The 27,408-nt window shown below is 37.8% G+C and overlaps 2 protein-coding genes across 3 annotated transcripts; both read left to right on the plus strand.

Moving 5' to 3' along the window:
- Window positions 1-2,670: 2,670 nt before the first annotated feature.
- Window positions 2,671-3,856, plus strand: cUnh7orf78 (chromosome Un C7orf78 homolog; the record flags this gene model as incomplete). The annotated part of the gene is made up of 4 exons (XM_079388371.1): window positions 2,671-3,105; window positions 3,210-3,294; window positions 3,542-3,684; window positions 3,776-3,856. The coding sequence occupies 4 exons, from the start codon at window positions 2,671-2,673 to the stop codon at window positions 3,854-3,856; spliced, it is 744 nt and encodes a 247-aa protein (XP_079244497.1).
- Window positions 3,857-4,340: 484 nt separating this feature from the next.
- On the plus strand, window positions 4,341-8,127 carry LOC306851481 (ADP-ribosylation factor-like protein 4A). Of its 2 annotated transcripts, none has more exons than XM_079387754.1 (2): window positions 4,341-4,438; window positions 6,320-8,127. In XM_079387754.1, the coding sequence occupies exon 2, from the start codon at window positions 6,402-6,404 to the stop codon at window positions 7,002-7,004; it is 603 nt and encodes a 200-aa protein (XP_079243880.1). In that variant the 5' UTR covers window positions 4,341-4,438; window positions 6,320-6,401; the 3' UTR covers window positions 7,005-8,127. The 2 variants fall into 2 exon arrangements, with proteins under 2 accessions (XP_079243880.1, XP_079243881.1); XM_079387755.1 differs by having other exon boundaries at window positions 4,341-4,431; window positions 6,320-8,124.
- Window positions 8,128-27,408: the final 19,281 nt, after the last annotated feature.

Below are 27,408 nucleotides of genomic sequence, written 5' to 3' on the forward strand. Positions count from 1 at the left end.
GAATCGCATAACCAGAGGCCATCTGTTAAACTATTTTTTTCAAGGGCGTGCCACTCCTTCTCAAATAAGATGTGAATAACATTCACGGGATGGTGTTGACAGTCTGTATGAAATCATTAAATTCTTCCTCCAAACTGTATATTTTTACTGAATGATACTCATTAGGCAGAATGAAACCACAACATATTCCCAGTGTTTTTACTTTGATATGGATAAAAGGGGTTAATGCAGTAAAACAGCTGTGACACCTAATGAGAAAAGCAGATGGTAAACAGTCATCAGTGGCAAGACTTTTCCATGATCTAAAGGTGTGATTAGCAAACAATATAACACAAAGTCTAAATGCTGCAAATGTATAAAAAAGAACTAAAGTGTTGGAAACGGGAAAGGAAATGATTTAAAGGAATAGTTCACCCAAAAATGAGAATTTGTACTTACATGTTGTTTTAAAACCGTATGGAGTTATTTTCTTATTCTGGAATATAAAATTAACATTTTTGTTCCCATATAATGACAGTGATCATGCTCCAAAGGTAATACCGTAAATTTAAGTAAGTACATTTACAATGAAAGAAGATGGAAAGTCGAACAAAACAGCAATATCAGTAGGCTAATAGCTAACGTGGTCTTCTGAGGCTTTTTTAAAACAGTACATAAACCTCTGAGATTGCAGAGGTCTAAATAGTCCATCTAGTCACTTGAATTGATGATTTGTGCTTTTTTTTGTATATGACAGAACTAAGAAGAGTGTGAATTGTAAACTTTTACAAGGGTGCTCTTGCTCTTTAAGCTAAAATTGACTTTTCCATTGTTCAACATTTTCTTATTAGACCAATCAGCTGTTTATAAAGGATTGACCAACCTGACTGTCCTTCCAGCTGGACGTCTGACAATGTGCAATGGACAGTTTGTGTTGAGAGCTTTTGCTCTTTTAAAACATGACCCCATAAATCTCAGCTGTGACCTTTGACCTACCGGTTCCGCCACTTTCAGTCTTGAGTTTGGTTCTCTCGGCTCTTTTCTTCTGTTCTGGAACTGTCATGCAAAGTTTATAGAGTATGTAGTCGAAATCATAGTCAAGGTCAAGTCAATACCCTCCACTCTAATGGTACAGATTTGAAGGCTTTTTATTATTATAAGCGCTTAATCTTTTAGAAACCTTTTTCTGGTCTGTTAGTGAAATTTTATATGCTCGTAATGTATTCACAGTATGTTAGCTTTATCTGTTTTCTTCATCTATTCCCATCCCCAACCTCGATCTTAAGATGCAAAAATAAAAATGACAGCAAATTATTGCTTTCCAGTGACTGCTACATTTATTACAGAACATTATAGGCTACAAAAGTATGCTTTATCTCAATTAGTTATTGCTTTACCGTTGTATAAACTATGTGATACTAAGGTTTTGTAGATGCTTAAGAGGATTAGTTTTGATTACAAAACGGAAAATCGAGAGAGTTGCCGTGCAATGTGCAAACTATCCACCCTATCTGCACTAAATAGTATTGAAAATGACTAATATCACATAGAATTTAGGATGGATAGTATGCACATTGGGACGCAGGCTCGGTCTCTTTAAATGAGTTGTTTGCTGACCTCTGCTGGTTTTGATTTGAAAGCACAATTTGAACTTTTGCATCAACTTATAAAACACAAAAGCAACTTGCAAAATATTTAACATTTAAACAGGAGTAATTTCATTCAGAAAGCTAAAATGAGCATGAAAGAAACAAAATATGAATATATCCTATTTGTTGCATTTGCTAAAATCATTAGAAAGAATAAATAGCCTATAACCTGCCATTTGTCCCCCACACATTATGGTGAAGATTATTTGTAATTAAGTAATTTATAACTGAATATATGTCTGAAGATAGGTATTTCTTGATATAAAATGTTCCACAAAGTCTCATACTTAAACTAACTTTAATTCATAGTTTGATGGTTGCTAAGACGTCTCTTTGTTTCCTCAACAATGTCCCCACTGTGCTCTGTCCACAGGCAGTCTCTGAATGAGAACTTGAAACTCTTGCTGCCTGGCAACCTTGTTGTATCCATGCTCCATGCTGAGCTGTCTTCAATTTTTTTTTTTATCAAACACAGCAATTTGAACTCTTTACTGTCTACTTTGTCATCAGCCACTCTGAAAGGTAAGTGATTTTAAGTGATTTTAGGAATTGTTTCCTTTGAAATGTACTGTAAGGCTGATAGAAATAAGTCTTGCTCAATTTATTTATTCATTCACTCATTCATTCATTCTTGATGTTGTATTATGTCTTATTATTAAAATAATGGTATATAATTACATTTCTATCACCTAAATCTTGCGCCTTTTGCATATGCAATATGCATTTATATAGACTCTTCATTAAGATGAAATGGAATTTATGCTAATGAAAAGATTATCTAACAATTTTATACAACATATCACTGAAAAAAATGGTGTAATGACAATTTTCACTCAGAAATTGCTTTTAAATATCTCAAAGTACAAAGAATATGCAAGTAACACACTGAATTGAATGTGAAATAAATGTGAAGTGGACACAAATGAGATTGAAAGGCTATTTTCTTGCAAGTTGTACTCCAGTAATCTTTGTTTTATTTACAACTTGTTTATGGTTTGGTCTCAGATTATTGCTCTGAGCATAAAGATGTGGCTGATTCACAATGAATCTTCCTGAGCCTTTGGAAACACCCATGTCTGTTGACCTCAGAAGAAAGCTGCTCTTTTCTGTGAGTCAGAACTTGATCTCAAGCAGGAGTTGTGGACTCATCCCACCACACCCAGTAGTTCCAGTTGATCCATGGAACATAAAAGCCCCCGACTTCACCCCAAAACTGTACAGATCTTCAGGTTTGCCTCGGATCAAGAGCAAAAACATTCATCTGGTTAAATCAAACAATGGTGTGGAAGGAAAATCTTTTATTTTGGAAAAGATTAATGATGTTACTCCTGGACTTGAGCAAAAAGGATGTAAAGCACGACCATTTATCACATTCTACAAACCACCAGACGCACTAGAGTCAAAACTGCTGTTTGTGAGAGCAGGGATGTATCCAGTGGGGCTGTACAAAGATCCAAAACCTCATAACTTCAGACCTGTAAGACTCTACTAAGATTATGGCTCACTTTATCTGCATTGCACTACATCCACACTAGATGACAGTCTTTATAAGACATTTAAACACTCCTTATTCAATTGCAGTGTGCTGAGGGAATGCCGGAAATGGTGACTTTTTTAGAAAAGGATCCTGGCTGCTTGATCCTAAAGTCTCAGTGCCTAAAAGCAGGTAAATTTACTAGCATTAAGACATCATGTCTGAAAACAGAGAGAAATCAGAATGGTTTTTCAACATTGGTATAAATTGCGTTGCATGTGATTGCCCTTGTTTTCCCACTATAATCAATCTTGTTGTGTTTATCTAACAGTCATAAAATCCATTATATAGAGCAAAGGTCAGATACCTCATGGCTTTGAAATCACGCAGGAACCGTACATGTATTAGGCTACTGATAAAGCTTTGCATGTCTTCATAGTCAACGACAGCCATCCTGACCTGAACCCTTCTCGCAAAGACACAGTAAGCAAAATAGACACTTTCAAACCAGCAGAGCTTAAATGGGACCCAAGGCTCATACAACCAAAGATGCCATGGCCTCCAAAATCTGCGTCTTATACAGTGAGCACAAATGAACACTCATATTTATCTTCTACCCTTGAACAGACAGATTATTAATAATCTTGGAAACATTTTACTTCCTGTATTATAGAGACATCGCCGCAGAAGAGGAGTATATAGTGCCTTAATGGACCGAGTTGAAGAAAAGCTGACCAACTCTTGGAGGAAATGAATCTGTTTTAAGACAAAAGAAAGTATTTTTTGTTGTAGTGTGCAGATAAAGTTAGTTTAAACATCAATTTTCTGCTTTGTCTAATGAGTGCTGTTGTTTAATGGAAAACCCCACATTATTATAAACATCTTATTTTTTCTCCTTGTCTTCGTTTTCCTTTTTAGCTTTCTTTTTTTGATAGATAAATGTTACAAATAGAGAAAGAAGTTGTTGTTTTTTTGTATTACATACGCAAAATAAATGTTAGCACTGCATTAAAAGAAATACATAGCCTAGGCCTATTTATATACGCTACTTTTCAAACAAAATGTTTGAATAAGTAATTACATTAAAAAAAACATTTATAGAGAAAATTAAGCTAAATATAGGCAACGATTGCAGCAATTTTGTAGATTTCTTATTTTGTATCTCTTTGCATTCATTATGGGCGCGTGACCTCCGTTGACCAATCATTTTAAAGGTAAACAAATGAGCTGCGGCGTGCGTGCGCGTGCAGAGTAGACGCTCGAGTAGCACGCAGAGCACGCACAGCTTCAATGAATGAGTCTGGACGGTGAACTAACTGGGCGACTGTGGTAAGAGGTTAGTTTTAAACATTTGAACTAACAATAAGGAATATATGCTCCTCTTTATTTTTGGTAAAAACAAGTTTTGTCAGCGCGTCATGATTCATTCCTGTTGGCTCAAAGCGCGACTGCGGTTCATTCGCTTTAAACGTCCACAGGTTTTCTTTAGAGCTGCTGTCACATCGATTAAGTTGATATTTTAGTCATATGCGGATATAGTTACTGTTTAGGTTGGAGAAATAGGAGGTCTACGTGGACTTTGGGTTAATTCAGAAAAGTTTCGATTCGACAGGTGGACGGGAGTGACTTCTAGGGAAACTTTTATTGTTAAACCACCCTGTTTATCTGGTTTCTTGGAAATATTGCACCATAGAGATATGCGGTTTGTTCCTGACTCACATTCATATTAATATAGTTTTTATATTCTTTATGCGCACTTTCTAGAAATTTGTAGTTGGGGTGAATGCCATATTTCGTTTTGAGTCGTAATATAGTATAATATATTCTGAGACTTTGAGTTTTTCCTGTATTCTCCTAAATATATTGTAAATATATATATATATATATAAATAATGTTTATTAATTTTAATGTACACGTTTAGGCTTTTAACTTCCTTTCAGATAGAGTGGGACAAAATATAAAAAAGTAAAAAAAAATAATAATTTAAATATTACAAATGTCTTTATTTTGCAATCAAAAATGGTAAAAGTTGGAATTTGGTTACTACTGGAAAGCGATGTCATAAGAGCTTAAGGTGGTCAGGCTGGTTTTTGGAGCATTGTAGCTAAACTAGTGGTTTTCCAGCTCTAACCAGTTTGATCAAGATCTGTCTTGTTAGTCTCAGCCCCACCAGCTGGTAGTCCATTCTTTATCTAGTAGATCGATAAGTTGAACTTAAAAGGTTAGTTCACCCCAAAAATGAAAATTCTGTCATTAATTACTCACCCTCATGTCGTTCCAAACACATAAGACCTTTATTCATCTTCGGAACACAAATTAAGATATTTTTGATGAAATCGGAGAGCTATCTGACCCTCCATAGACAGCAATGCAACTGAAATGTTCCCAGGTCCAGAAACGTAGTAAATACATCGGTAAAACTGTCCATGTGACATCAGTAGCTTAACTTCAGTTTTTTAGCGACGCTACGAGAATACTTTTTTTTGTGCAAAGATAACATAATTTACTCAACCATTCTTCTCCCCCGAGTTACGTTTTCCGCCATTTTGGAGAGTACCCAAGAAGGGGAAGTGTGCGCATGAACGAAAGCGGCGTAATAAGCGTTGTTTACGCTTCGGAGAAAGCGTGCATATGCGTTGTGATGCTCTCTAAAATGGCAGAAGACGTAACTCGGGAGAGAAGAATGGTTGAGTAGATTGTTATTTTTGTTTTCTTTGCGCAAAAAAAAGTATTCTCGTAGCGGCACAAAACTGAAGTTGAGCTACTGATGTCACATGGACAGTTTTACCGATGTATTTACTACGTTTCTGGACCTGGGAACATTTCAGTTGCGTTGCTGTCTATGAAGGGTCAGATTTCATCAAAAATATCTTAATTTGTGTTCCGAAGATGAACGAAGGTCTTACGGGTTTGGAACGACATGAGGGTGAGTAATTAATGACAGAATTTTCATTTTGGGGTGAACTAACCCTTTAAAAGCTGTAACTATTGATGGTCTATGCCATTAGTATGATTAACAATCGTAATCTATCAGAGAGGTTTTTAAAAATAACACACTTTACTAGAAAGTATAAATTTTTTTTTTTGCATGTAAAATGGTAAGTTTTTAAAATGGACCCAAACAAATAATTAATTGTGATTTTGCAGCCATGCAAATTGTATTAGCTCTTTCAAAAGCCATTTAAAAACACCATATTTCTATGTGTGAACTTTTAGGCAAGCACTGGATGTGCATCTGGGGTTTCAGACCTATGGAACAGCATCCTAAACTCATATCGTTCTCATACTCGTGAGGGAAATGGGGAACGGAATATCAGACCAACCCAACTTTCTCTCCAGTCTCCCGTTCTGTAATTCTCTTCACATCACTATTCTGGGTCTGGACTTTGCAGGCAAAACGACGGTCCTGTACCGTCTGCAGTTCAATGAGTTTGTCAACACTGTCCCCACCAAAGGTTTCAATGCAGAGAAAGTCAAAGTAGCTGTTGGGGACTCACAAACAGTGACGTTTCACTTTTGGGACGTTGGTGGACAGGAGAAACTGCGCCCTCTTTGGAAGTCCTTCACACGTGGCACTGATGGCATCATGTTTGTTGTGGACTCTCTGGACACGGAGAGAATGGAAGAGGCGAAGACTGAGCTTTACAAAATCGCCCGCTCCTCTGAAAATCAAGGAGTGCCTGTGTTGATTATTGCTAACAAGCAGGACTTGAGACAGGCTTTGTCACTGCCACAGATAGAGACCATGCTGGCACTCAATGAACTGGGACCCTCTACACCGTGGCACCTGCAGCCCACTTGCGCTATCATTGGTGATGGTCTCAAAGAGGGACTTGAAAGACTTCATGACATGATCCTAAAACGAAGAAAGATGCTCAAACAGCAAAAAAAGAAAAGATAGTAAATGTATTATATAAAAGGAGGAAAAAAAGGACAATGCAAGCTGATAGTTGCAAATTTTAATTTTTATGTGCCCAGAGTTGGTTAGAACCAACAAGCACTTTAGTTGTTTACTTTCTCATTGTTTACTTCTCTGGTTGTTTACTATCTGTCATAGACTTAGAAATATATCATCTTAATATAAAGATTTTTTATCACACTGATAGGTGATTCTTTTTGGAGGTTTTATTTAGATTGTTTATTTGCAATAAAATGGTTTGTTTATTCTAAATTGTCACATCATGTAATACAGTACTTTAACACATACGTCTGCCAAATATTATGTCATTTTATGGCCAGGTATCATGTTAAAGAAATAGTTTACCCAACAATTAAATGTGAATGAAAACCTATTTACATTATTTTATGTTCATGTTGTTCCCTGAATAATGACTTGAATTTCATTCTTTTTTACACAAAGCTATTGTATATAGGGACGCACGATATTAGTATCATATCAGTTATCAGTCAAGATTTTTTAACTTGTATTGGATATTTAATTGCGCATGCTCTTTAGTTTTACATTTAGATTATAATTGCAGTCATTTAATGCTCACTTCAAGTTCAGTTTTAAAAACACAAATGTAATAACAGTTAAATGTAATGGGAATATCCATTTTTCATGCTGTACATTTATAATGTTGTGATGCCTACATTGATTTTAGTTTTTGTTGACAATTTTAATATAGATTTAACTGTTACAGTAATTATTATTATTGCCATATTAGTATGGTGGAGAATTTCAGTATTGGTGCATTCCTAATTACAAGCCATTAGAAAACATAATGTACAGCACAAGTTATATGGATTGCTGTTATGCTACTTTTATGGTGCTTTGTGTCACTTTTGGAGGTTTAATGATTCATACCCAGTTCATTTTTCACACATTCATGTTTCACAGAAAGAAGTAGGCTAACTCATACATGTTGGTGAGGAATATATTGATTTTTTTTTTAATTTTTGGGTGAACTGTTCCTTTAACACATCCCTTTAAAAACAGTACTTGGAGCCTTGTACCACCACATTTTTCTTTGGTTCAGTAATACTTAGAGAATAAAAAAGCAAATGCCTCTGTATCGTACATTACAAGACTTGAGGCCCCACTGTCTGTTGTTATCAGATTAGAAATGACCCTTCACCTATGATGTATCCACCTTTGCAGGCATCAGAAACACTGAAAGAGCTCAACTGGAAGGGATTTGTAGGATTTATCTGCTGTGTATCACATGGTCCTCTAAATTCCAGTCCTGCCTCGTAAATCCAGAGCGACTGGGACTCTTACCTCCCTCTTCCATTGATGTCAGTAATGCTGAGCTGGGATGATGACAGACTGGAAAAAATCTGCAGTGCAGTTTCCCACACTTTCGCTAGACTGATACTGAACCACATGTCAGTATCACACCTGCAGGATTTGGAAACCTGTTGGTTCCCCTGTAAAGTGGCCCTAAAAACACTTCTGTACACTTCAATAACACTTAAAGGGTTAGTTCACTCAAAAATGAAAATTCTGTCATTTAATTACTCACCCTCATGTCACAGCAGTGGTTCAACCGTAATTTTACAAAGCTACAAGAATACTTTTTGTGTGCAAAGAAAACGTAAACAAAGCTGATTACGTAGATTACATTCTGGGATACTCTCCAAAAGAAGAATCGTTGAATAAATTGTTTTCTTTGCTCACAAAAAGTGTTCTCGTAGCTTCGTAAAATTACGGTTGAACCACTGATTTGACATGGACTATTTTACCTGGGAACATTGCAGTTGCATTGCAGTCTACGGAGGGTCAGAGAGCTCTCCGATTTTATCAGAAATATTTGTGTTCCGAAGATGAACAAAGGTCTTACGGGTTTGGAACGACATGTGGGGCTTTTGGCCACATTCTTGGCTGGTCAGACTGGGAGAAAACCAGCCTGATCAGAATTGCGAGTCTAATCTTGCAATTCTGCATTTATATGTTGCAATTTTGAGTTTGTCTTGTAATTCTAAATCTATAAGATTATACGGAACTATTCTGAATTTTTTTCTCAGAATGTCAAGGAAAGCATCAGAATTGTGAGATGAAAAATGTAAAACTATGAGAGAAGTTATAATTACCTTTATTTATTTTTATCCCATGGCAGAAACAAGCTTCCATACTAGGTCTATAGTGCAGATTTATGTTAAATCTATTTTTCTGCAACCTTTTGTTTAGAGAGAAAAAGGAGTAGATTATGTGAATGCCCTTTTTTCTTTTCTCTGAACCACTGCTTGTAAACAGAAAGAGGGAGTCTTTTTTGTTTTGATGCATGGCAGTTTTCTAGAAATTCACAATGCTTTTTGTTGCTTTTAACGGGTTGAAATCAGTTTTAGACATTGTTTCAAGGAAAACTATGAGCTTGTTGTGTTCAGTTTATCTCAGAAACCCTGCAGTGCAGTCTATGAGATTGTGTGGGAATAGAGAGGTGTAGCGACCTGGCTCTCCATGAAGGCTCCCCTCACTCCCCCCCGTCTGTATCTGATGACAGTGTGTTGGCAGACTGCTTTCGTTCAGCTCTGCTCTCATCTCATTCCAGCATGAGGGATGAGGTCGGGGTAGATGGGGGTCTAGCTGTTTTTCCTCTGTCCTTTTGTATGAAAAATAATTTCTCAGTGGGTTCAAACGGGTGCTGCACTCTTATTAGATCTCGTCAAGTGTTCATTCTGACAAGCATTATTAGATTAGGAGATTTTATGGGCTAAATAAGTAATGTTTTGGTCTTTTAGAACCAAGTAAACTTTGTGTTCTGTAACCACAGAACTCTGGTTTGTATCAGTGTGCTGCCACAGATAATGTGATCACTGCAAAGATCTTAAGCGTGTTTAGCGTGGTAAATACTGATTGCGTATAATCCCTATGGCTTTAGTTGTCATAAGGACTGTATTCATCTTGATGCTTGTTGGTCCAGCCATGTCTGATCCAGCCTCAGCGATAAATTACTGCATTGAGAAACTAGCTGGTGCTTGTCTCAAAGAATCATTGGTGACTAAGTTCCCACGGTCAAGGAAAAGTTTTTTAAATTGTGATTTCCGGTCCTCTGAAAGTCATGAACATTATCCATTAGAAGAAAAAAAAATCTTGTGAATTTTAATGTGAGAATACACATTTTTTCCCCTCAAGCGATATATATTAATGCTTGAAAATAATTATTTGGCTAGAAACTACAAAATTTGGGGTCAGTAAGATTCTTTTGTTTTTGAAAGCTTATGCTAAACCTGGCTGCATGTATTAGATATAAACATGGGACAGCAAAGTATTATTACAATTTAAAATGACTGATTACTGTTTTAATATATATTTAATGTATATTTAAAAATGCAATTTATTCCTGTGATGGCAAAGCTGATTTTTATTGTCACATGATCCTTCAGAAATCATCCTAATATGCTGATTTGCTGAAACATTTCTAGTTATAATCAATGTTGTAAACAGTTGTGTGGCTTTTTTTTTTTTGATGAATAGAAAGTTTAAAAGAACAGCATTTATTTGAAATTCATGTTATGATTCATCATGAAGACAGCCTTAGATGGCACCTTACATGGCAACAAAAATAAATAGCTACTTTAAAAAAACATATCCTACCGACCCCAAGTATTGCTTATACAGTATTCATGAATAAATGCTGCAATGAAGAGCAAGGTTTTCAGTAAATAACTAATCATATGGCTTAAGAAGACAATTTATAGCACACAGTTTTATTTTTATTAATTTGTTTTTGTGTGTGTGTGTGAGCTTGACAGCGTCAGTCTCTTTTCATATCATAAACATTTACAACATGAAATATCCATACTCTTAAATGTCTCACTCAGCAAGTGTAGTGTTTCCAGTGTTTCCATATTTGAAGTTAAGGAAGTTTTTCTTTGCAATAGTTGTTTAGTGTACACCTCTGCTGCATATGTCTTTGTTTCTAGATAATAATAGATTCTTGACTGTGAGTTACTTACTCTGTCATGCCACATAATTGCTGAGAAGCATTTAAATGATGAATTAAAGTTGTATGAGGAAAGTATTTGTGCGCATTAAGGAAAGAATAGCTGAGCAAACAGAGCCTCCTGTGAGTAAAAGAACAACTCGGTCTAGTCAGACTAGTTTTATTCTTTAGAGGAATGTGCTTTTTGTGGCGTGTATTCCCCCCTCTTTTTCCTCCTCGCTGTTTATGTAGAATGTTTGCTAAAATTTGTTTAGCTGATAAGTGACAGTCTCTAAAAATAAAGTATATTTATGGACCTTTAGTTCAAAAGAAGTCAAAAGTTCAGTTAAAAAAAATAAGCATGTTATCAAAGGAATGGCATGGGAACCTAGCCTTACTTCCACAATGTGGCAATGTTTTTAAAGTACAGAAGAACTCATAAACTGATCATTTTCTTCTGTTGGTTAATAAGACTGCTCAGTAGACAGGTCTCGACAAATCTCAGCAATACCAAGTAATTTACAATATATTGCAATAGAAATTTACCTAAGAATGAGTCAGCATGCAAGCAGAAACATGTTGACACCTACACAATCAGCTTTTAATACAACAAAATTATTTCACGCAGCATAGTGCCAAAATAGTCCACAGGTATGTGTATCAAAGGGTTCTGGATGCCTGTACAATCTCTTCATCTGAGATAATTTTCAAGGGAATGTCATGATGTGATCCCACCCCATGTTTACCAGTCTGTCCAATCACAAACTACAAATTACAAATTAGTTATTTATTAGTTTCTATATGTATGTGTATGCATACATACATACGGTGCCCTCCATAAGTATTGGAACAGTAAAGACAAAATTGCTCTGTTGGCTGTGGAGTCAAGACATTTGCAAATATGATTAAAAGATGAATATGAGACACAACTACAGAGTGTCACATTTTATTATTAGCCGTTTCAACACATATATGTTTTACCAAATAAAAAGAACAGCACTTTTAGAGTTCATCTCACTCATTGATGTGAGCATAAGTATTGGGACAGTTGAACATAAGGCAGAAATAAAAGATTAAAAGCTATTATTTAGTTGCAGATCCCTTGCGCACAATCACAGCAGTGAGTCTGTGACCGATAGACATCACCAGACTCTTGGTCTGATCCTTTGAAATACTTTTCCCAGACTTTAATGCAGCCAATTCCTATTGTTGCTTGTTTTGGGGAGTTTCTGCCTTTACTCTCCTCTTCAGCTGGTCAAATTCATGTTCAATCAGATTTAAATCTGGAGATTGATTTGGGCAATCTAAGACTTTCCATTTCTTTGCCCTTATAAATTCCTTGACTGAACTGGCAGGGTGTTTTGGGTCATTGTCCTGATGCAATATGAAGCACTTCCCAATGAATCTGGTGGCATTTTCTTGAATATTGGTAGAAAAGATGGTTTTGTACCCTTCCAAATTCATTCTGCTACTGTCATCATACATTAAGTCATCAGTAAAGTTGAGAGAGCCTGTTCCAGAGACCGCCATTAGAGCAAACTCTAATCTTGCCTTTCTATTTTTGGTGCTGGTCAGAGGTTTGCATCTTGCTGTGTAGCATCTGTAATTCTGTGCCAAAGTCTCCTGAGGACAGTAGATTGTCAGAGCATCACCCCAGCTTTCTGGAAGCTGTTGGTGATTTTACAGACACGTCTTTTAGGATTCATTTTCACAGCTTTTGATTTGTCTGTCATCAACTACTGTTGTTTTCTCAGCCGATCAGGTAGTTGTTGGTTGCTGGTGTCGCTGGTGTTTTCCAAACTCTTGATTTCTCCATGCCCTGTGTTTTTGCTAGAGCTCTAATTGACTTCCTCTTTTCTTTTAGCATCAAAATTGCTTACTTTTCTCTCAAAGTCAGCGCCCTCATCTTCATCCTGATTTGTGTGTCATCATCATCGAATGCAAGATTCAGAATACAGAAGTAATGGATATAACTGATACAACACATTCTCTGCTTTTAATATCTGAAGAATTAATGCAACAGGACACAGCTGATCACTTAGAAAGACCTGTGAGGCAACTGTTCCAGTACTTCTGCTCACATCAGATAGAGAGATGAAACTCTAAAAGTGCTGAACTTCTTAGCTGGTAAAACATCTGTGTGTTGAATCACCCAATACTATTCCATCTTTACTGTTATATATACTGTGTGTGTATATATATATATATATATATATATATATATATATATATATATATATATATATATATATATATATATATATATCTCTACCTACCTCTTCGGATGGTCTGATAAAAAGACTGTTCTCTTGTCACTTTAACAGACTGATAAGCTCTTCTTGCACACACACACAGTATACACAGAACATATACATACATACATACATACATACATGGATGTATGTATATATGCTGTGTTTACTGCGTATACTGTGTGTGTATATGTATGTGTGTATATAAATATATATGTATATACAGTCAGGTCCATAAATATTGGGACATCGACACAATTCTAACATTTTTGGCTCTATACACCACCACAATGTATTTCAAATTAAACTAACAAGATGTGCTTTAACTACAGACTGTCAGCTTTAATTTGAGGGTATTTACATCCAAATCAGGTGAACGGTGTAGGAATTACAACAGTTTGCATATGTGCCACCCACTTGTTAAGGGACCAAAAGTAATGGGACAATTGGCTTCTCAGCTGTTCCATGGCCAGGTGTGTGTTACTCTCTCATTATCCCAATTACAATGAGCAGATAAAAGGTCCAGAGTTCATTTCAAGTGTGCTATTTGCATTTGGAATCTGTTGCTGTCAACTGTCAAGATGAGATCCAAAGAGCTGTCACTATCAGTGAAGCAAGCCATCATTAGGCTGAAAAAACAAAACAAACCCATCAGAGAGATAGCAAAAACATTAGGCGTGGCCAAAACAACTGTTTGGAACGTTCTTAAAAAGAAGGAACGCACCGGTGAGCTCAGCAACACCAAAAGACCCGGAAGACCACGGAAAACAACTGTGGTGGATGACCGAAGAATTCTTTCCCTGGTGAAGAAAACAATCATGATTAATCGCACATTTAAAATACTAGGATTTACCTGTAAATGTGTTGAAATAAAGGAATGCATTACCAACTAGTTTAAGGAAACAGAACCTTTCACACCTATATTCATATCTTTCACACCCAGGTATGAGACATAATCCTTATTATTCTTTTGTTTTAATTCAGCCATTGTCAGCCTTTATACTGACAATAAAACGTTTATCAAGCCACATCGCTTCAGTCCCAGTACACATTTACCCAACTATTATCAAAAGTATTTCTAAATAAATGCAACAAAACATTTTCTTGCGACCTTACATGAAGTATTATGATAAAAATGCATTATGAAGAAGAATTGGACCTGTTCTGCAGGTGCATTAGAGCTAACATTAGCATCATGCTACATAAGACAATTTATGAGATTAATAGTACACTTTTACTCAGAACTCACTTTAAACCACCATTGAGTGTCTGTAATAACTTCCTTTTGCGATCACGTGTATACTTTGGGCGGCAGCGGTACATTATAAAAGTAGCCCAAAAAAACGCTAACCATGGCTCTGTCATTCTTCCCGCCAATGTATTTTCAAAACAGCCCAATTGTGCAGGAAAACCGAGACCCTCAACACATTCATGGTAATTACTTTTGCTGGGGCTTTGCAGCAAGGTTCAGCCTATTGCGTGCATTTGAAGGCAGAACTCTTCATCTACGCTGCTGCGGGACTCTAAACATCGAGTCGCTCTTCACAGTCGCGGCACGGTCTCGTGTTGCTTCCACCAGCGCGGCAATTTTTTCATCACTATTTGATGGATGTCTAAAATATAAAAATAAGGGAAAGCCTAAAACAGGCCCGAGGCCCGGCCCGCGTCTGAACCATGACATGAAAATTGGCCCGAAGCCCGGCCCTAGAGGTGTAAAAAAGTCGGGGCCGGGACCGAAATGCAGGGCTCTAGCGTTCCCCTCGGTAGAAATCACGTTTCCCGTTCGGGCCCCCACCAACAGGCCCTTAGAATCGTCCTACACCCCCCCCCCCCTTATGGCACCCCTGTATGTATGTATGTATGTATGTATATGTGTGTGTATATACATAAATATACGTGTATATATTTACATACACACTCAGTAGTTTGGGGTCAATAAGATTTTAATGTTTTAGAAGTAAGTCTTTTTTCAGGGTTGCATTTATTCGATTAAAATACAGTAAAAACCGTAATACTATGAAATATTATTACAATTTAAAATATTGTTTTATATGTTTTCTATTTTCATATATTTTAAAATGTAATTTATTCCTGCTATGGCAAAGCTGAATTTTCAGCCTTCAGTGTCACATTCTAATATGCTGATTTGAAAAAAAAAAAAGATTATCAACCTTGAAAACAGTTGTGCTGCTAAATATTTTTGTAGAAACCGTCACATTTTTTTCAGTATTTTTTAATTAATAAAAAATTTAGAAACAAAAACCTTTTGTAACAAATGTCTTCACTGTTTTAATAAGTTTGTGCATTAATTTATTTTTTTAAAATTAATCTTATGGATGGAAAACTTTTGAATGGTATTGTCTCTATTTAAATCACTGTGATTTTTTTTTCCCCAGAAATTTTCTGAAGTAGCTTAAGAAGACTTAGAGAAATACAGAGTCATATGTCTAAAGTCCTTTTCTGAATTTTTTGTTGTTGTTGTTGTTGTTGTTGTTGTTATGTTGGAGTTTCACAGCCCCAGTCCCCGTTCACTTTCATTACATTGGCAAAACATTAGATATTCTCCAGAAATCATGGCATGAATGACATGAGAGTGAATAACTGACAGAATTTTATTTTTGCATGAATAATTTAGCTTTATCATAAAATCTTAAATGGAGATATCTGTATAAAATCACAAACACGTTGTCTACCTTATGTAGAGTGTGTATAAAGATGTCTTCATTAGCAACAGGAAAGGCAGGAACTCAGTCATCCAAGCCAAAAGTGCAGCGTATCTTTGTTCTGCATACTATTCTCAAAGGGTATATCATGTTTACCTTCTAACTAGACCACTCAGTTGAAGAACACCAATGTTTTCTCTCTCACTTTCTAAAGCGCAGCTGTTTGCAGGTCTTTTCCAGCCCTGAGGAACAGACTGCTGTTCTCACCTCTGGAGCTGTGAGCTACTTGAGCTCGCTTGCCTGTGCAAACAAAATCCAAGAGTCCTTTGGGGGACTCGGTGACGAGGGCACTGTTGTGATTTTCTGTGTGCTGTTGCAAAACCTTTTTTCCACAGGGTGCAGGTGCTTCCTTCTGAGGAAATCAGAGGTGTCCTGAACAACACTGTTATCAGCAACTCTTTCAGTGAAGAATAAACAGCGATCACATGGATAACAGGAATCTTGCTCTGTCGGATACACGCTTGCCCTAAATGCTGATCTAAGGTCAGTGCAACCTACATGGATTCATATCAGAATGTTAAATTGCATCAGCACTTTAGGTCAAGTTATCTAAAATTGCCTTGCTACAGGGAGAAAATCCTGTCCATTGCTATTTGGTCACATGGCCTGTGTAAATAAAGACTCTATTTGTAAATGATCTGCCATGTAAATAATCTTCACGACTGCATGACTTCCAGTTTGCATTCTCATCTCGTCTCTCATCTGATAACACTAAAGGAAGTAGACTTTTTTGGCTTCACTGCATCTCACGAGAATTAGTTTATCAAGGGCCTATATGTGACTAAGAAAAGATTGAATTAGTTAGGCAGTAATTCTCTTCTGTTAATACAGAAATGTGACACTACAGATATTAGAAAATTATGTTTTTAGACTTAATGAAACTTGTTAACATTTTACTTGATACAACATCTAAATCAGTTTATTTTTGTCCAATACCAATTGATCTAATGTGTTTTATTTATTTATTGTTTGTTGTATTATATTAATTCTAGTAATTAAATAAGTGGCATATCGTTATGATATTAATAATAAAATGTATTAATTTGAGTAATTAAAGAAATTATTTATTGCTTAGATTATTTACAGTAACTATATCAATAAATATGAATTAACAATGAAAAATACTTCTTTTTTTAATGACTATAAAAATCAAAAGTTGTGGTTTTTAATGTTATATAACTGACCTGAGCTAACATTAAAAAAACATTGAACAGTTGTATTACTGACTAACAAAGATTAATAAATATAGTAGCAAATGTTTTGCTCAATGTTAGTTAATGTTTACTAACATTGATAATTAATGCATTAACTAATAGACCTTGTCAAATTTTTACCCATTTTTCTTTTTATAATATTACAATTGTCATGTCCTGCATGTTTTTACGTTGCTTCAAATAAAATAATTTACTAAATTAATCATTGAATGATTGCAAAAATTAGATTGTGCATCTTTGTTCAAAGTACGCTGAAAAAAAAATTGGTGCAGGATTTTAAAAAAAAAACAGAAACTGCAAGTAACGTTGAACTAAACATGAAATTTTAATACAGAAAGACTGAAATAGTATTATTTGTAAAAGATATACCGATAAGAGTTTTATTGGCAAAAACCATTTTTGCTCTATTTATAAACACTCATTTACAAACACTCATCCTGCCATGTTAACGGGTCTTCATTACCAGCCACTCATTTCCTTTGAGGATGTTACACGTGGTGAACATGACTTGATTAGCGCCACACACATGCACACACTCACACACTCAGATACAATTAAGGGAAAGAGACTTCTGACATGATGTTCTGTCAGACGTCCCACAGTGCCTGCAGTATACTTTCCCCTTACTGGAGAGGATGCAGCTGCTAAACTCGAAAACAAAAAAGTACCTTCACAAGGGACACAGTTCATTCCAGTAAGCTGTAACCTCAACACAATCAAAAAGAATGTCAATTTAGCATTATTTAAAAAATGTAGCTTGATATGTAATACCATATATGCTATATTCAACTATTTTGAGAATCCTGACAAAATCCAAGTCAGGATTTGTTTCTTCGTAAGGCCATAAGGTATCATGTTGGACGCAGCTGCCCTCAGACCCAGCAGTCTCTGAAGCTGCTTGACAGTGAGTGACTGGCCTTCTTTCACTCTCTTGACTGTGAGGATCGACTCGTTACGAGCAGGGGACAGATGTGCCTGCATCGTGGTCGAATCCCACACCACGCCCAGATAAGTGGTCCTCTGTAATGGAGAAAGCACACTTTTATCTTGAACTTCGGTCTGACTGAGCGGTTCAACTGATGCAGATCTAAAATGGGACGCAATCCTCCATCCTTCTTGGGAACTATGAGGTACCGGCTGTAGAACCCGGACTCTCTTTCGTGAGGAGGGACCACCTCGATGGCCTCCTTCCTCAAGAGAGTACTCTACTTCTCGTTCCATTACCAGAGCCTGCTCAGGGCCTACCTGAGTGGGATTCACCCCGTTGAATTGAGGCGGAGGAGAACCAAACTGGATTCTGTAGCCTCTCTCTACAGTATGCAGCACCCATGGAGACACATTTGGGAGTAGCCAAATAGTCTACTAAGGGAACCAGTCTCTCGAGACTGGCTTCTGGTGTACCCAGAGCGGCTAGCTCGGTGTCCTGGAACGGCACACCGGCAGGAGACCCCCGAAGGGGTGGCGAGCTTCTCAGTTCCGCTACGTTTCCGGGCGGAAGTAACTGAGAGAAGCGCTCGCTGGAGACCGCTGCGCCCTGGAACACTGGCAAGGTTGGCAGACCGATCTCCCAGGGGCACTGAGGAGAGACGGGCACCGTGTAATGTGATGTACGCCCCTCAGAAGTCCTGGGTCATAGGCAGCAGGACGTTTTAGCCAAAGACTATCCAGCGAGAATGACGATCCGCAGATCCGCCTTCTGCTAGAAGCCTTTGGCCCAGGAGCGCGACTCTGACTCCAATATTATCGGGAGTACGAGAGGTGATGCTCCCTAAATGAGGAGGAGCTGGACCACGGTTGGGGCTGCTCTGCCCAGCAGCCCCTGCTGATCACCTCAACCTCCTCAGAGGAAGAAAGGTAAAGCATCGTGCTCTCACTCAGAAAAGTCCTAAGAGGCTCATATGTATGTATATACATACACATCTAACTTCTCCTAGTTAGATGAAATACAGCATTTAATTCCTCAAAAATTAAATGCAGGAAAACAACCAGACGAGTGAACACGGTCTGATATGAAAAGGATTCATAATAAGAATGACGTAATGCACGCGGTCGCCTCGGTAACGCGCTTCTGCAACAGCGAGCTCTCACTAAAAGGGGGAAGAACCGCACCGCGAGAGTGCTAGATCTGGGGTGGAGATAGGGCGAACCCGTCTCCAACCCATCCGCCAGATCCATGTTGCAATCCCCGCGATCTCACTCGCCGCCATGCCTCAGCAGTGGCGGACCGGGACCGCGAGATCTTACGGCGGGGAAAAGCACAATCAGCACAATCTTTATCTTAGAGCTGACAGCGCGAATATAATGATGTCGTCATTCATAATATGCTTGTGCAAACACTGCAGCTTTACAAAGCTCATCGACGTCTTTCACGTCCACCTCCTCGGAGGAAGACAAGCGGAGCGTCGAGCGAGCCCTCTCTCTGGGGGAAGAAACCGCGGAGCGGGCTTCCGAACTCAGAGAGCGGGCGCTGGATCTGATGATCCATGTGCGAGCCGCACGAGTGCAGCCGCCGCTCTGCCTCGGCAGCCGCGGGGCCAGCACCGTGAGGAACACTCGCAAAGGCTCCCTTCTCGAAGAGAGCCCTCCGGGAGCGAAGCGTGCATAGCGGAAGCCGCTCACAGTGCCAGCATTCGGCTCCCTCGAGAGCCGGCTTCGCACCCAGGCAGATCACGCACAAACCGTGTGTATCCCCGCTCGTGATTGTAGCGAGAGCAGGGAGGAACACACAGCTTGAAGCGTGATCCGAGATCGCCCTTATGCTTTGATTTTACTTGTGGCCTTGGACATAGTGCTTTATTTTGACAAACAACACCAAATAAGACTCACAAAACAAATATCGGACTGACAGACACACACAGAGCGCTTGCTGAATGACAGAAAGCTGAAGCCGGCTCCACCTCACGTGCTTTTAAAGCTTCCTGGTCGTGACATCACCCGCCCGTGACGCCTCGCCCTTCCATTGGACTGATTGTACAGATAATTCAGAGCACGGTCACGCTGAAGGCGTTCCCAAAGCGTATCTGACGCAGCTCGAGTTCCTGAAGGGGAACTGCATGTTAAGAAACAAATTCATCATTAAGAACATTTAACTGTCACTTATGGACAAAATATGAGCCCATAGTCCATAATAACACTTCCTCCAGTGAAAAAGTCCCTGTTGTCCTCTCACAACAAATCCACCAACATATTTGTTTAGAACTGTTTGGACTCTTTTTGCTTGTAAATTGGTGCTTAATCTGTGCATATTTTTCTCCTCATTCAGATGAGATGATTTTTTCTCTGGAGAAATCAATATTATGTATTCAGGACTCATATTTTAGCTGGACCTAATAGCCAGAAGTTAAAAATCTCTTAATGATGGATTTGTATCTTATAAATACGCAGCTTGTGGATTGTTGTTGATGTTTTTATCATCTCTATGGACTGCTCTGACGGCACCCATACACTGCAGAGGATCTACTGGTGAACAAGTGATTTAATAAGGCTATACATTTCTCCAAATCTGTTCTGATTAACAAACAAACTCATTTATATCTTAAATGACCTGAGGGTGAATGCATTTTCAGCAAATGTGCATTTTTGGGTGAACTAGTCCTTTAATACAGTAGAAAACATGAACCAACAATTTTAGTAGTATTAGATAATGTTTTTTTTTTTTGGTGTATTTATAAATGAACATAACCAAAGCTATAAAATGTGTTTGTTGTAGTTCAGAGTGCTTAATGCATTAACAAATTTGAATATACAAAGCAAAGTGAAATCATATTGAAAATTTCAATGTTTTTGTACAGGAAAAATCATGTGACAATGATTAGGTTGGTTTCACTCAGTAAAAACCCCTAAGCAGTTTATGTATCATATGGCATAACTATGTGGCACTAAGAATTCCATATATTTTCTGAAGTGGGATTTCTTCTGCTTAAACTATCCCACAGAAAGCAGTGGAATGTTGAATGTATATCTATGCAATTTGTAGCTTGCTTTTTTTTTTTTTTGTAATGCAACATCAACATGTTTTAAAGCAATGTAAAAGATTTGCTTAACAATCAAATATGACTTATCTTTGCAGAATTATAGGTTACACAGTGTAGGCCTGATCGCCGAGCACCGTGCCAGGATCCAGACATAACTATATTTCCTCAGCTCTGATAAAGACCCCCCGGAGACCCGAGTCTCCTGTTTACAGTGAGCAGTTTTGGTGTTATAAATGTTGATTTTGTACATAATTAGTGCTGTGCGCTTTGAAGCCATGAGCGTGGGCAAACATGTTCACCAGTCTCAATAGTGCGCTGAGACATCCTCTAGGGATTAAAGTTACTGCAGAGTCCCTACAGCACAGCAATTATGCTATATGCTAATAATGATTACATCTCTCTGCTTCTTTTGCCTCTTAATTTGGCTGATTAGACTGTCAACGTCACTGCTGCAGTACAGCTAAACCCGCATTTACAGCCTCCTCACACAGCTAGACTTATAACTTTTGTCTTTCAAAAGACCGTTTTTAGGCGATAAAACATATGTGTTTTTGACTGCCATTAGTCTTGCTTTCATGAGACTATTCTTGATTACACATGCAATTGTTATTCTCTTGTATTATTCACCTTTTTATATAATTTTGTTTTATTGAATAAAGTGCCTTTTAAGAATATGGTGTATATGTTGCTGTAGAAAGCTGCATTGCCCTCCTACTGGTGATAAGTTGTCATTACTTTTTTCTAATTGCAGCAGGTGGGAAGGAAACATGTATTCATATTTCTTTTTAATTAGTAGGCTTTAATTGTTCGTTGTCAATGATTATTGTCAGGTTACACAGCAAGAAATGCACAAACTGTTTCAAACAGATGTTTGTTTGTTTTTTAATAGAAAATAGTGTGTTTGAATCATTGCTCAGGAATAAAAACAGTTTAAAAAGTAAACAAAAACTCTGCCATCTGCTTCTACTCTACTCAATGTGCTTTTAACTTATTTACACCAAAAAATTTGTGGTAATATAATTTTCACTCATTGCTAGTAAATTTCACAAATAATTACAACGAAATGGCAAGCAACAAATATTGAAGTAGAAAGAGTAGTATTTTTGACAAGGAAACATTTCAAATTTTCATTTTAGTTTAAGTTTACATTTTTTTCATGTAATGTTTATTTTATTATATATACACTCACTGGCCACTTTATTAGGTGGAGCTGTTTAATTGCTTGGTAACACAAATTGCTAATCAGCCAATCACATGGTAGCAACTCAATGCATTTAAGCATCTAGATGTGGTGAAGACGACTTGCTGAAGTTCAAACCGAGCATCAGAATGGGGAAGAAAGGGGATTTAAGTGACTTTGAACGTGGAATGGTTGTTGGTGCCAGACAGGCTGGTCTGAGTATTTCAAAAACTGCTGATCTATTGGGATTTTCACGCACAACCATCTCTAGGGTTTACAGGGAATGGTCCGAAAAAGAGAATATATCCAGTGAGTGGCAGTTGTGTGGACAAAAATGCCTTGTTGATGTCAGAGGTCAGAGGAGAATGGGCAGACTGGTTAGAGATGATAGAAAGGCAACAATAACTCAAATAACCACTCGTTACAACCAAGGTATGCAGAATACCATCTCGGAACGCACAACACGTCGAACCCTGAAGCAGATGGGCTACAGCAGCAGAAGACCACACCGGGTGCCGCTCCTGTCAGCTAAGAACAGGAAACGGAGGCTACAATTCACACAGGCTCACCAAAACTGGACAATAGAAGATTGGAAAAACGTTGCCTGGTCTGATGAGTCTCGATTTCTGCTGCAACATTCAGATGGTAGGGTCAGAATTTGGCGTAAAGAACATGAAAGCATGGATCCATCCTGCCTTGTCTCAGCGGCTCAGGCTGGTGGTGGTGGTTTAATGGTGTGGAGGATATTTTCTTGGGACACTTTGGGCCCCTTAGTACCAATTGAGCATTGTTTAAACACCACAGCCTACCTGAGTATTGTTGCTGACCATGTCCATCCCTTTATGACTACAGTGCGCCCATCTTCTGATGGCTACTTCCAGCAGGAATATGCACCGTGTCACAAAGCTCAAATCATCTCAGACTGGTTTCTTGAACATGACAATGAGTTCACTTTACTCAAATGGCCACCACAGTCACCAGATCTCAATCCAATAGAGCACCTTTGGGATGTGGTGGAACGGGAGATTCGCATTATGGATGTGCAGCCCACAAATCTGCAGCAACTGCGTGATGCTATCATGTCAATATGGACCAAAATCTCTGAGGAATGTTTCCAACACCTTGTTGAATCTATGCCATGAAGAATTAAGGCAGTTCTGAAGGCAAAAGGGGGTCCAACCCGGTACTAGCAAGGTGTACCTAATAAAGTGGCCAGTGAGTGTGTGTGTGTGTGTGTGTGTGTATATATGTATATATATATATATATATATATATATATATATATATATATATATATATATCTCAAAAGGAGAACCTGGAAAAGCTTGCTGCCATCAAGGTGTATACAGTATATATACCTTGATGGCAGCAAGCTTTTCCAGGTTCTCCTCCTGAAAATCAGCATGTGCACCACAATGGTTAACAGTAGGGGTGGTGCTACTTTGTTGTGCTATAATTAGTTTGTGCCAAATACAATTGCTTTCAAGCCAGTGAGTTCAGCTTTAATCTCATGAAAGTCTCAGTTTTCTTCCAAATTGCTTTAGTGGCTTTCTGTAGCTTTCCAAAGAAGATGAATCTGTGAAGCTCTGAAGTGTCCAGATGTAATTTTCTCCCATTACAATTGATGTGGCGTGATTTTTGTACAATCTGTATTTTCCCCCAAACCTTTCCAACATTCTCTTTCTAACAACCACTGTTTTATGAGAGAGAGATATTTACTGTACTCATGAATTGAGCATAGGTTGATCTTGAAATGAACACCAGGTGTACATTGTTAACATCTTTAGTGTGACTTCCCATGATAATTGATTTTTTCACCCAATTTAGGTTGATAAAACACAGCGGGATGAATACTTTTCAATTAAGCCACTTTTGTTTTTCATATAGTTAATTCTTAAGACCATTACCTTTTTTTCCCTTTTAAAAGTTGAACAGCGGTGGAAAATCTAATTTAAATACGCTTTAATTTGTTTATGTGAGAGAACAATGACGTGCTTGCATTGACAAAATAAACTGTGACTAGCTCTTAAATTATCACATTATTTTTCTTGGAACCCGGGATGTGTATATTCCTCATCCTTTCTGATGTAAATTAATTCATTATTTTATTTAATTTGTATTATTTTATAATTAATTAATTTTTCCCTTGCAGATGGACACAAAAAGCAGAAATATATTCCTTAAGTCAGATGATCAGGTAAGCAATATATTTGCCATTACTGAGACTAAATCAGTGTTTTCTTTTCTCTTATTTTTAAACGCTGAGCAGGTTGCCGATCATAAAAAACTACTTGTTAAGTCACTTCCTAACTGTCTTGGATTTACAGCTTTTGTGTGGCTATTACTTAGTTATAATACCCTTACAAATATCAATAATAAGAACTTCTATTTGTTTTTTTTTTCAATATCAAACAGAGAAATACTGACATACATATCATAGGACTCCATGGTGCGCCTGCGCACTTCCATGCTCTAGATGGCGCCGTTGCGCCTCGAAGGAAAGCATCACGCCAACTCTGACAAAAAATTATATTGTCAAAAGTGTAGTAGTCTATTGTAATTCAGTTTGAAAAAAAGTGGTATTTATATATAGCTAAAACATTATATATGACTGCTTGATTTTATGCTGATTACTGAAAATATACTGCGTTTTGATATAATTTGTGGATGGATTATATCTGAATAGTGGCCAAAAATATTAAAATAACTACAAGGCCACATGTCATTAGATAACTTTGCAAATAATCTCAGCCTGAAATGAGTTTTCCTCTCTCTCTGTCTGGCTCTACACAAATAACACTTCGCAGCTTGCAGCGCGTGCGCTCTCTCTCTCTCTCGCGCTCAGCGCAAACAACAACACTTGGGCGTGCGCTCGGCAGCCTGCTTGATATGCACGCTCACAGCCGCACGCTAGGCCATCGCTTTCTGCCAGCCTTGTGATTAATTAACATCCAGTTCGTAACCCCCCAAATTAGCGCCGGAGCACACGGGCTAATGAGCTCACTGTGATCCTGTAGGTTACAATAACTCCATCAGAGACTGCGCATCGGACTACAGTTGCACGCAAAAGTTGTAACAATGGTAGACTGACTGGTAATTAAATAGGTACTCTTCACACTTTTGCTCTGGTTTATTTTTGAAAGTCAGTTACTGTATAGGGTCAAAAAAAAAATGGACTGTAGAATTTTATGCAATTGTATTTTCTATAAATATTTTCAGAATCAAAGAAAGACAAATATTGTCCATTAACCACAGTTTGCCGCTATATACTGCAATAGGCCTATCTATATATATTTATTGTCAAGCGTTACCATATATAGCCTCTATACACACACACACACACACACTGTTTTGAAGGACATAATGCATAAAAAAAGTAAAGTATTATTTTTTTAATTAAAATTCTAATTTAAGAGGTTTTTGAACTAGAACCAATACAAAACTACTGCTGGAGAAAGCCTGCATTTGTATAACTGGACTTTTGAGTCAAAACCGTATAGTTATATATTTATTTCCCTGTGACAACTAGCCCCAGTTTTTGTACTGTAGGTCTGAATAGCAGACATAACTAAATAAGTCATTGTGTCAGCATTCCTTAACGCTGTAGCCTTTTTTTTTCTGCTTAATCATATTGCAATTAGTGCTTTTTTGTGTCACAGCTTGATATCATCAGAATTTAGGCCTCAAAAGTCATTTTGAATCTTCGAATTATGCTGAGTCTTTCAAAATTGCTAGGCTGTAGTTCTAAATGCACAAGCACTTGTTTCAATCTCTTAAGAGTTTCTGTAGAGAACTGGATGAATTCCCATATTACATGTGTTTGCAGGAGGGTTTTGACAAAGACATTGGCACCCAGACGGAGCCTCAGGTGCTGTTACTGCTGCATCTCAGACAGTCTGATCACCTCTGCGCCAGCCAACTGCACAGCGAGAGTAAAAAAATAGTATAATTTCAGAAAATATTTTGTTTGGTATTAATAAAACTATAAGAATAGATAATATTTGCAATTACCTTTAAGTAAAATCTGTGCAGTTAAAAACAAAATTAAGATAATTTACTAAAGTCAAATATGATTTTAATAGAATAATTATTTAACTTTATATAGAATTATATCATGCTACGTTACACAGAAATATAAAGACTTTAAATCCATAAAGTGCTGTGAAACTATTAGCACATGTAAAATAAAAGTTAAGTGGCATATAATGGTTGTAGAGAAATGTTTTTTTTTTTTTTTTACTTTAAACAGGTGAACTATTTGACCCCATTAACCACTCTGTTTAAACGAATGCACCGACAACACACATGTTTCTGCGCTCACGTGTTCGCATGTGCACCAGTCCATACCCGTCCCACGGGACGCCATTAATCCGTCCCACATCCGTCGGCCATTTTCATTGGGTGAGGGAGGGGGGTATCTAAGTTTTTACTTTGCTCTTTAAAACGTGAAATGCCATATTTATAAGCCCGTATTTATAAACACATTTGCATAGATCAAGATGAAAAAGTTGTTTGAATTGGGGGGCCATTTGCATTTGGCGAAACATATGGCAGAGCTGCGGAAGCCACGGGCCATGCCTTCATTAAGCCAGCTCCATTTCATCAGAGCGGAGCGCTCCCCACCACGCTCCCCTGCCGAGGTGCCTTCTGTCCCCGAAGGTTCCACTGACAGGAGACAATATGTCCCCAAGGTGAAACGCACCCCGGTCCCAATGATTATTTAATCTGACTCACGCACTGCTCCTTAAGGGGAAGGGACAGAGAGGGACAAAGTGGTGTTTTCTTTTTTTTTTGCTTGTCATATGGAAGCGCTGATCTACAGGTGAGGCGGCTGACACGTGTTGACTGAGGATAACATGGTGTTTAGTTTGGCTACGAGTGCATGCCGAAGGAGATGTTGGAGTTGGATAGCGCACGTTTATGGCATGCGGCCTCCTTTGCTTTTTCTCGGTCCTAGCAATGTGCAGAAGTGCATGTACACAGTCATATTGTACACAGGCATGGCACACTGGATTACAAACAAGTCCACTGAACTCTGTCCTTTACATATGTAATATTAGGCATACAGAACCAGGAAGGTGTATACTTCGTACCTGG

This window comes from Barbus barbus, assembly GCF_936440315.1.
Source record: "Barbus barbus genome assembly, chromosome: 31".
NCBI lineage: Eukaryota > Metazoa > Chordata > Actinopteri > Cypriniformes > Cyprinidae > Barbus > Barbus barbus.